This window comes from Amphiura filiformis, chromosome 12 (assembly GCF_039555335.1).
Source record: "Amphiura filiformis chromosome 12, Afil_fr2py, whole genome shotgun sequence".
NCBI classification, from domain to species: domain Eukaryota; kingdom Metazoa; phylum Echinodermata; class Ophiuroidea; order Amphilepidida; family Amphiuridae; genus Amphiura; species Amphiura filiformis.
The window spans coordinates 11,208,094-11,219,816 of record NC_092639.1 but is presented as its reverse complement, the minus strand read 5'-3'; the positions used below and the strand labels follow the sequence as shown (position 1 = coordinate 11,219,816).

Here is an 11,723-nt window from a genome sequence, read left to right as displayed (position 1 = left end):
ATCTTGAGAAAATATAAATGCTGGTGCCTAAACTAAACTAATATTGTAGTGTAAGTTAAATGTCCATCTTGTTCAGAATGGGTGCATCTTTGTGGCATCCACATCTCTTTAATCTTCATGTTTTTAGTGTTTAAGTAATATCATAATGTATTCTGTATCTTACATTTTCCGTTTTTATAACATTGATGTGAATTGAGATGAAAACAAATAAACTTGAACTTGAACGTGAACTTGAATATGAGAATAATAATTACAATAATTATTATGTGGAGTAAAAATCACTACTTATATTGCCCAATTTGCACACCTAAACATTGTGTGTACAAATACCGTTACAATCCTGGTCACAGTAGTTGGAATACACGTGTAAAAACAGGAATGTTTATCTGTTTAAAATGCCGTATATACTTGACCTTGACCTACCTTGACCTAAACCGTCCACACCATTTTGGGAATGTGTGATGGCTTCTGTAAGTTCTGTTTCAGGATGGCTTGCCAGATCCTCCGATCACGTGATAGACTGGTAGCTTCAGCCAGGGAGCTCAGGTTTCTAGTAGCACAGTCTGCCTTTACACAATCTGTCCATTTCTTGGCTGGTCTTCCACGTGGTCTGTCACCATGAATATTGGAGGTCAGGAGTATGTTTGGGTATCTTGATGGTTGTATCCGATTGACATGGCCAAAGTATTTCGGTCTTTTTGTGGTCACTCTGTCAATTATCGTCTCCTTCAGACCTAGGCTTTCTCTGATGACGGTGTTCCTGATTTTGTCTAGTCTGGTGATACCCATGATTTTCCTATACTTGACATAGTTAAATTTCACTTTCTTATTTTCTTTTTAAGTATGAACCCTGCCCCAAACATATCAATGTTGGATGTCTACAAAACAAATTAACTACCAACAATAAGCAAAGGTGTAGGAGGCATATTTGAAGTACCCATGTCAAAGTGTTAATATATCTGGGATTTTCCAGTTTTACTAGTTTGGTACAAAAGAGAGAAGCTTATCAAGGGAAGTTGTAGAATTTCTAATGCGTTTATAATCTATGTGCCTTCAAATAAATGTACATGTAAGACAGTCACTGTGCAAAGCCAATAATGTACTATTAATCCAGCAATATATGAAGAAGATTTCAGGTACAACAGAGTGCTCTCCCTTCCCAATAAAGGGAATATATTCTTCTGTCTGGTTAATGAAACAACACATCAGTCAATTTAAGTCGAACAAGTGGAAAAAGGCATGTGTTTTGAAGAAAGTGTGTGAATGGTGAAAGCAGCACCGTTTTGGAAGTTATAATCTGTGCAAGGAATTTGTACCCCAAGGATATAATATTATGTACGCAAGTCAACAGTGGTCTTCGTAGGTTAAGTTTGAATCAGGATATACATCAGTTATCCGGAACATATTGATTGCAACAAAACTTTGTAATCAACTACAAGAAGAAGACTGTCGGATAAGTAATTATAATCAAACAAATCATAGATTGTATGCATTTATATATGTTTATATGCAAAATCATTGTCTAACCCTACTATGCTTCTAAGTATTCAGATTTTTTAATTTATAAAAACAATGTGTTTTATTTTGAATTCTGAAGGGAATTTGTGAACAAGGTGTTTATAGCCTTGAAGCGTTGTGATTCATAACAAAGGTCATCGAACTTTGTCAAATTTCAAACTTCCTCAAGTTGTGTTAAAGGCATACCAGTCGGAATGATTCTCTAAAACGTTTTGGCTTTATGGGGGTCAAAATGTAATGCTCCTATTTTGAGAAAAGAGGTGTCAAAATGTTCATTTTAATATAACAATTCAAATAACGATTGCATAATCTATAATGTTTTATAATCTAAGTGGCACAGCAAATTAGGTTAAATCAGTTTCAATCCTTGGCTTCAATTGATGTCCTGTATTAGATATCTTACTATCTTTATATCCATCTAAATATAGCGCGATGTGCCGCATGGCACCAAGTTATTACTCGTCGGTTGGGTTACAGTTTCGGATGTTGTATCAATTCTAGGTTATTTCTCAATTTATCTGATAGTTTGGCTTTTTAAGGAGCCCATGATATGTGACCAGATCCGCATACATGTACATGTATTCCTGATCCCTAAAATGTAAGGGAAATACGCGTTATAACATTTCTATTTCTAAGAGCCTTATTTACGACAGGGAGAGAGATTTTGTGCATCGTCAAACAGCAACGTAATTTCAAGTATTAAACAACATAGTTTCAAACCTGTTTCAGTTTGAACTTCTTCTTATAATCATTGAATATGGCTGGAGGTTTGAACGTTAGGATCATATTGGTCATGTTTTACCTGGCGATTAATGTTCAACTGGGTAAGTATTTTCCTTTCTTGACATCTCTCCAAAAACTACTACTGCTACTACTACTACTAGCTTGATCAATTCTCTTGTTTTAGAATTTGGAACATAGACTGATTAGTTATTTATCATTTTCATTGAGAAATACTGCCATTTATGAAATTTTCGGCCAAATAATGTTGGATTTTTCTTCGTATGCTTTTTATTGTTCATTCAATTTGAGTTTGACGACTTTTACCCTTTGAGTAAGTAATTTAATCAAAAAGAACCATTGATACCGTTAGATTAAGATATTCAATTCAATTATAAACGTCATTTACAGTTATAGCCAATTAATAGCTGTGGGTGTTCTCTATCCAGTGATACCAAAATAAGTACAAACATTCCCCACATAATGTCGCTATTATGTCATGATGGGAAATGCTGGCTGTGTACAAAAGTATAGACAAAATTGATTTTCTGTTAAAAATTCCTACGAAAATGTGATTTTCACCGAATTTTCACCTAATTATGAAAGGAAATGACTATTTGAACCTAACAAGTAAAAAGTCGGTAGCTCTTGGAATAATTATACAAGAGCGAAATGAAAATAATTGATTTTACTGTAGAAACCAATGATGGGCATCACCCCCTCCCCTCTATGGTCATTTTATGATGCGATCAAGCAAAATCAGTCGGAACTCAGGGTGACTCTAAAAGCAGATTCCAGCCACTCTGCAACTCTATGTCTAAAATGAATCCATATTGGGAGTCATCTGACTCCCTTGAAGAGTCATACATTTCTTGACTCCGCGGTAGTTGATGATTCTACACAGGAGTCATTTGACTCCCAATATGGAGGCATTTTAGACATAGAGTCGCGTAGTGGCTGGACTCTGCTTCTATAGTAACCCAGACTCCATTTATAGAGTTACCCCGACTCCATAACAGGGTCACTCCGACAGTTTGGAATTAGCATAAAATAATGATACACATAGATGTACACCAAGTAAATACCTATCGGAATAGGCGACTTTACTTTGATCTTTGAACAAGTTCATTTGGAATGTTGGATTGAACTGTAAACATGGTTCGTTTTGAACAATTCCAGTGCAAAATGATGTTGATCTACTCACATTTTCAGTGACGTTTCACCACTACACTAGTGGTTTCTTCAGACTGCAACTCATCACATCTTGACTGCTTCCTTTTATAGTCAACAGTAGCCGTTGAGGGTGTGATGAGTTGGTCAAAGATGTTGTTGAGTGAATAGGCCCCCGCGTCCTTGTTTAGAGTGTCTTTTCCTTTTCGGCGTATCCAGATAGCCTCTTTTAGCCATCTGGTGGTCTTGTCAGTTTCCCTGTCGATAACTTTTGATGGAATGATTAGAAGAAGATACGTGGTCGGTGATAGCTGACTTGTGAATGTCTGTGATAGATGATTTTCGGCTAGCTCGAGTATTTGGTTTGCTTTCAAGTTTCTCCACCTCTTTTTGGTGTTCTTTCAAGCGGACTCCGAAGGGACGGTCGGTTTCTCCAATGTATGAACTAGCACAGTCTCCGCAGGGGATTCCGTAAATCGCCTCCGCTTTTTGTTGAGGGAGGAGTTTGTCCTTGGGATGAACGAGCATGCTACGTATTGTACGGTGTGGTTTCATAGCAGTTGCGAAGCCATGTTTTTTAAAAACTCGCGAGACTCGCTCAGTAAGGCCCTCTATATAAGGAACTACAACCATGCCTTTTGACTTTTCACCGTCATCTTTTTGCTTAGAGGTAGTCTTTGTTTTGGGAGTAGCTCTGTCTTGTTTTACTTTCTTTATTGACCAATCCGGGTATCAGCAGCACGACAAGGCTTCACGGATATTTTTCTCCTCTTTTTGCTTGTCCGCTTCCTCAGTGACTAAAGCATCACTCCGATCTAACAGAGTTCTGACCACTCCTAATTTTTGATGTAATGGATGGTGGGAGGAAAACTGCAAGTATTGATCAGTGTGCGTCAAGATGTGATGAGTTGCAGTCTGAAGAAACCACTAGTGTAGTGGTGAAACGTCACTGAAAATGTGAGTAGATCAACATCATTTTGCACTGGAATTGTTCAAAGCGAACCATGTTTACAGACTTTACTTTGAGTTTCACGCCATATAGGCGATCAGACGTTAGGATGAAGAACCACCATCTCTTAGGAATGGAAGAATATACTAGAAGGCTATATATTTGTACACAAATACGGCTATACCCGCATGTTATCGGTGTAACCAAACTTACAGTCCTTATTTTCACCGTCATCTTTTTGCTTAGAGGTAGTCTTTGTTTTGGGAGTAGCTCTGTCTTGCTTTACTTTCTTTATTGACCAATCCGGGTATCAGCAGCACGACAAGGCTTCACGGATATTTTTCTCCTCTTTTAGGGAAACTATCCAGAGGGAGTATGTAAATTAAATGGAACAGCCATTTCAGAGGGAGTATGTACATTAAACGGAACAGCCTTTTTGGGGCCCATTTCAGAGGGAGTATGTAAATTAAATGGAACAGCCAATGGGTATGTAATTTAACTGGAACAGCCTTAACGCTTCACGCTGGTATTTCCAATTACCATCATATATATTATAATACGGATCTGTCTTTTTAGTCCTACGTGTGTGGGGTGGGTGGGTGTATGTTAGTAACAATATAATTCTCAGGTGCTATCTGTGTACAAATTCTGAGCCCGGAAGCTGCTTTATTTGATGAGAAACGGCCAGCCCTTTGTTTTAACATTTGGGGCCCTGGGGCCCATAATATTTGACTTATGAGGCCCATGTACATATGTTGAAGTATAATTTTCTAGTGTTATCAGTAGACACAAGCTGGGCGCTGTAGCTGCTTTATTTACTTAGTAATGGCCGATCCTATGTTTTAGCGTTTGGGGCCCTGGGGCCCATATTATGTAATATGTGGGGCTCATAATTATGTACATATAACAATGTAATTCTCAGGTGCAATCTGTGTACAAACTCTGAGCCCTAAAGCTGCTTTAATTGGGAAACGGCCGGCCCTTTGTTTTAACATGTGGGGCCCTGGGCCCATAATTTTTGACTTATGAGGCTCATGTAAATATGTTTAAGTATAATTCTCTAGTTCTATCAGTAGACTCAAGCTGGGCATTGTAGCTGCGTTATTTACCGAGTAGCGGCCGGCCCTATTTTTTAGCGTTTGGGGCCCTGGGGCCCATGTTGTGTGACACATGGGGCTCATATATACATATAACAATATAATGCTTAAGACCTATTAGTGTACCAAATCTGAACCCTGTAGCTACTTTATTTGCTGAGAAACGGCCGGCCCTTTGTTTTAACATTTGGGCCTCTGGGCCCCCTAGCCTTGAACATCTAGGGCCAAAATGGGCAAAAGGCACATCTACAATTTAGGCCTTATACATGTGCCACATATGAGCCCTAGTGCCATTGTAGCTTTAGAGCTAGCCTTGTCAATCTGTTGCCCCTTATTTTCAACATTTGGGACCCTGGGGCCCATAATATATAACATATGGGGCTCAAGTATACTTGTATTTATAGAGTACCCCTGGGGCTATCAATGTACCAACTCACGGCCCTGAGGCTGCTTCATGTGGTGAGAAACGGCATGGTTTGTGTTTTTACATTTGTGCCCCTGGGGCCCGTGACCTTTGACCTCTGGGGCCGAGATGGGCAAAAGGCACATCTACGGAGTAGGGCCCATAAGTTTACCACATATGAGCCCTGGGGCCCTTGTAGTTTTAGCGCTAGCCTTGACAGAATGATGTGTTTGATGAAGGAGGAGGAGGAGGAGAAGAAACTAGAAGGCTATATATTTGTACACAAATACGGCTATACCCGCATGTTATCGGTGTACCCAAACTTACAGTCCTTATTTGCTGAGGCCTTAAAATAAAGAAATTGTATGTGTAAAAAGTGAAAGTCCAAGTCACAAGCTTTAATTGAATGTAGGTTGCACTGTCGTAGCACTTAAAATAAATATATTGTAAAAAGTTCCCTCCCAGGGGTGTCGTCTCTCTTATTCTAAATAGGGTGCTGTTGTCAGTCTCTCTTACTCACAGTGAGGCTATGCAATATGATTCAGGGGAAATTATTCCAGAGGGAGTATGTAAATTAAATGGAACAGCCATTTCAGAGGGAGTATGTAAATTAAACGGAACAGCCTTTTGGGGCCATTTCAGAGGGAGTATGTAAATTAAATGGAACAGCCAATGGGTATGTAATTTAACTGGAACAGTCTTAACGCATCACGCTGGTATTTCCAATTATGATATCATACGATCTGTCTGTTTAGTCCTCCGTGTGTGGGGTGGATGGGTGTGTGGGTGTTAGTAACAATATAATTCTCAGGTGCTATCTGTGTACAAATTCTGAGCCCGGAAGCTGCCTTATTTGATGAGAAACGGACCGCCCTTTGTTTTAACATTTGGGGCCCTGGGGCCCATAATATTTGACTTATGAGGCCCATGTACATAATTATGTTGAAATATAATTTCCTAGTGCTATCAGTAGACTCAAGCTGGCCACTGTATCTACTTTATTTACTGAGTAACGGCCGGCCCTATGTTTTAGCGTTTGGGGCCCTGGGGCCAATATTATGTGATATATGGGGCTCATATGTACATATAACAATGTAGTTCTCAGGTGCAAACTGTGTACCAACTCTGAGCCATAAAGCTGCTTTATATGATGAGAAACGGCCGGCCCTTTGTTTTAACATTTGGGGCCCTGGGGCCCAATATATATATGACTTATGGGGCTCATGTACATATGTTGAAGTATGATTCTCAAGTGCTATCAGTAGACTCAAGCTGGGCATTGTAGCTGCTTTATTTACTGAGTAACGACCGGCCCTATGTTTTAGCGTTTGGGGCCCGGGCCCATATTTTGCGACATATGGGGATTATATATACATATGACAATATAATACTAAAGACCTATCAGTGTACCAAATCTGAACCCTGTAGCTACTTTATTTGTTGAGAAACGGCCGGCCCTTTGTTTTAAAATTTGGGCCCCTGGGGCCCCCAGTCTTGTACATCTGGGGCCAAAATGGGCAAAAGGCACATCTACAACTTAGGGCCCATACATATGCCACATATGAGCCCTAGTGATCTTGTACTTTTAGAGCTAGGCTTGTCAATCTGTTGCACCATATTTTAACATTTGGGCCCCTGGGGCCCACAATATATAACATATGGGGCTCTTGTATATTTGTAAATATAGAGTACCCCTAGGGCTATCAGTGTACCAATTCAGGGCCCTGAGGCTGCTTCATTTGATGAGAAATGGCGTGCTTTGTATTTTCACATTTGGGCCCCTGGGGCCCATGACCTTTGACCTCTGGGGCCAAGATGGGCAAAAGGCACTTCTACGGGGTAAGGCCCATAAGTGTACCACATATGGGCCCCAGGGCCTTTGTAGTTTTAGCGCTAGCCTTGACAGAATGATGTGTTTGATGGAGAAGGAGGAAAAGGAGGAGGAGAAGAAACCACAGGATGGGAAGATACCCTGCATGCTATTGCATGCGGGTATAACTAGAAGGCTATATATTTGTACACAAATACGGCTATACCCGCATGTTATCGGTGTAGCCAAACTTATAGTCCTTATTTGCTGAGGACTTAAAATAAAGAAATTGTAAATAGTCGTCCAATTGGGCAGAAAATGTGTAAAAAGTGAAAGTCCAAGTCACAAGCTTTAATTGAATGTAGGTTGCACTGTCGTAGCACTTAAAATAAAGAAATTGTAAAAAGTCCCTCCCAGGTGAGTCGTCTCTCTTACTCTCCATAGGTTGCTGTTGTCAGTCTCTCTTACTCACAGTGAGGCTATGCAATATGATTAGGGGAAACTATTCCAGAGGAGTATGTAAATTAAATGGAACAGCCATTTCAGAGGGAGTATGTAAATTAAACGGAACAGCCTTTTGGGGGGACATTTCAGAGGGAGTGTGTAAATTAAATGGAACAGCCAATGGGTATGTAATTTAACTGGAACAGCCTTAACGCTTCACGCTGGTATTTCCAATTGTGATATAATACGATCTGTCTGTTTAGTCCTACGTGTGTGGGGTAGATGGGTGTGTGGGTGTTAGTAACAATATAATTCTCATGTGCTATCTGTTTACAAATTCTGAGTCCGGAAGCTGCTTTCTTTGATGAGAAACGGCCCGCCCTTTGTTTTAACATTTGGGGCCCTGGGGCCCATAATATTTGACTTATGGGGCTCATGTACATATGTTGAAGTATAATTCTTAAGTACTATCAGAAAACTCAAGCTGGGTACTGTAGCTGCTTTATTTACTGAGTAACGGCCGGCCCTATGTTTTAGGTTTTGGGGCCCTGGGGCCCATATTATGTGACATATGGGGGTTATATATACATATGACAATATCATACCAAAGACCTATCTGTGTACCAAATCTGAACCCTGTAGCTACTTTATTTGCTGAGAAACGGCCGGCCCTTTGTTTTAACATTTAGGCCCCTGGGGCCCCTAGCCTTGTACATATGGGGCCAAAATGGACAAAAGGCACATCTACAACTTAGGGCCCATACATATGCCACATATGAGCCCTAGTCATCTTATACTTATAGAGCTAGACTTGTCAATCTGTTGCACCATATTTTAACATTTGGGCCCCTGGGGCCAATAATATATAATATATGGGGCTCTTGTATATTTGTAAATATAGAGTACCCCTAGGGCTATCAGTGTACCAACTCAGGGCCCTGAGGCTGCTTCATTTGATGAGAAACGGCGTGCTTTGAATTTTCACATTTGGGCCCCTGGGGCCCGTGACCTTTGACATCTGGGGCCAAGATGGGCAAAAGGCACTTCTACGGGGTAGGGCCCATAAGTGTACCACACATGGGACCTGGGGCCCTTGTAGTTTTAGCGCTAGCCTTGACAGAATGATGTGTTTGATGGGAGGAAAAGGAGGAGGAGGAGGAGAAGAAACCACAGGATGGGAAGATACCCTGCATGCTATTGCATGCGGGTATAACTAGAAGGCTATATATTTGTACACAAATACGGCTATACCCGCATGTTATCGGTGTACCCAAACTTACAGTCCTCATTTGCTGAGGACTTAAAATAAAAAAAAATGTAAAAAGTCACCCAATTGGGCAGAAAATTGAAAGTCCAAGTCACAAGCTTTAATTGAATGTGGGTTGCACTGTCGTAGCACTTAAAATATAGAATTTGTAAAAAGTCCCCTCCCATTGGAGTCGTCTCTCTTACTCTCCAAAGGTTGCTGTTGTCAGTCTCTCTTACTCACAGTGAGGCTATGCAATACGATTCAGGGGAAACTATTCCAGAGGGAGTATGTAAATTAAATGGAACAGCCGTTTCAGAGGGAGTATGTAAATTAAACGGAACAGCCTTTTGGGGGGACATTTCAGAGGGAGTATGTAAATTAAATGGAACAGCCAATGGGTATGTAATTTAACTGGAACAGCCTTAACGCTTCCCACTGGTATTTCCAATAATGTAGCTGCTTTATTTACTGCCGGCCCTGTTTTAGCGTTTGGGGCCCTGGACCCATATTATGTGACATATGGGGCTCATATGTACATATAACTATATAATTCTCAGGTGCAATCTGTGTACAAACTCTGAACCCTGAAGCTGCTTTATTTGATAAGAAACGGCCGGCCCTTTGTTTTAACATTTGGGGCCCTGGGGCCCATAATATTTGACTTATGGGGCTCATGTACATATGTTGAAGTATAATTCTCAAGTACTATCAGAAAACTCAAGCTGGGCATTGTAGCTGCTTTATTTACTGAGTAACGGCCGGCCCTATGTTTTAGCTTTTGGGGCCCTGGGGCCCATATTATGCGACATATGGGGTTATATATACATATGACAATAAAATACTAAAGACCTATCTGTGTACCAAATCTGAGCCCTGTAGCTTCTTTATTTGCTGAGAAACGGCCGGCCCTTTGTTTTAACATTTAGGCCCCTGGGGCCCCTAGCCTTATACATATGGGGCCAAAATGGGCAAAAGGCACATCTACAACTTAGGGCCCATACATATGCCACATATGAGCCCTAGTCATCTTATACTTATAGAGCTAGGCTTGTCAATCTGTTGCACCATATTTTAACATTTGGGCCCATGGGGCCCATAATATATAACATATATGGGGCTCTTGTATATTTGTAAATATAGAGTACCCCTAGGGCTATCAGTGTACCAACTCAGGGCCCTGAAGCTGCTTCATTTGATGAGAAATGGCGTGCTTTGTATTTTCACATTTGGGCCCCTGGGGCCCATGACCTTTGACCTCTGGGGCCAAGATGGGCAAAAGGCACTTCTACGGGGTAGGGCCCATAAGTGTACCACATATGGGACCTGGGGCCCTTGTAGTTTTAGCGCTAGCCTTGACAGAATGATGTGTTTGATGAAAAGGAGGAGGAGGAAGAGGAGAAGAAGAAACCACAGGATGGCAATATACCCGTCCATGCTTCGCATGCGGGTATAACCACAGGATGGGAAGATACCCTGCATGCGCTGCATGCGGGTACAACATTCCATGGTGTCAACAGCCAAACTATTCCAGAGTCTGACTCTCTTAAAGAGTCTTAAAGAGTCATAAATTCCATGACTCCCGTCGACGACTCTGAATGTAAAGTCATTTGACTCCACGGGTAGAGTCAACTGACTCTCTTGTGACAGTCAGGTGACTCCTTTTGAGAGTCAGTGCTAGTTTACTCCACTTAGAAAGTCACTTGACTCCATTCTGATTATCAGAGTAGGATAGTAAAAAACATTTACAAAGATACATTTTACAGAAAACCCCATTGATATTGAACAACCAGTTCCAAAGATAAGAGCAATTCAAGACTTTGCAAAACAAGATGAAACAAAAGGAAACATTTATTTTGTTTAGCTATATCTCACAATCGATATTTCCGAATTCCGACTGAATTTGCTTGATCGCATCACAAATGACTGATAAAAAATCTTATTTGGCGCTTCAAACACTTCGAACAATATAAATGGATTTAAGTCGTTTTATACGGATTAGGAACTTGTTAGTGGCATATGTATATAACCGAAGCGCGTAAATTGTATTAAATCGTCGGCCGTATCACATACTGACGTATTCGACATTTTAACATTTTTGAGAAAATTGGTATATTAGTTTGTTATGTTCTAATCTATTTATTCACCAAAACCCATGCCTCAAAGTGGCTTAATTAGTAAGATATTAATTAATTTAATTATGTCGTATTTACAAAACAATGAAATGTCCGCATCACATAACGACGTATTTGCCGATCACTTATACTGCGCAAGCCCAGTATATCGTATCTGCAATTTGAAGAATTTGCCGTTTCACATACTGACGTATTTGCGCAACGTATTTGCGCGACTCTTTCATTTCACGG

The 11,723-nt window shown here is 40.5% G+C and overlaps 2 protein-coding genes across 2 annotated transcripts in view; one reads left to right on the top strand and one right to left on the bottom strand.

Annotated features, from left to right (window-relative positions):
- Positions 1–429: 429 nt before the first annotated feature.
- On the bottom strand, positions 430–789 carry LOC140166618 (uncharacterized). Its single transcript, XM_072190118.1, has one exon. The coding sequence runs from the start codon at positions 787–789 to the stop codon at positions 430–432; it is 360 nt and encodes a 119-aa protein (XP_072046219.1).
- Positions 790–2,089: 1,300 nt separating this feature from the next.
- LOC140165785 (hyalin-like) overlaps positions 2,090–11,723 on the top strand; it is a 30,486-nt gene continuing 20,852 nt past the window's right edge. Inside the window, exon 1 of the mRNA XM_072189107.1 lies at positions 2,090–2,342. Within this exon, the coding sequence (XP_072045208.1) occupies positions 2,276–2,342 (67 nt within the window). The 5' untranslated portion in view covers positions 2,090–2,275. The remainder of the gene's footprint in view (positions 2,343–11,723) is intronic.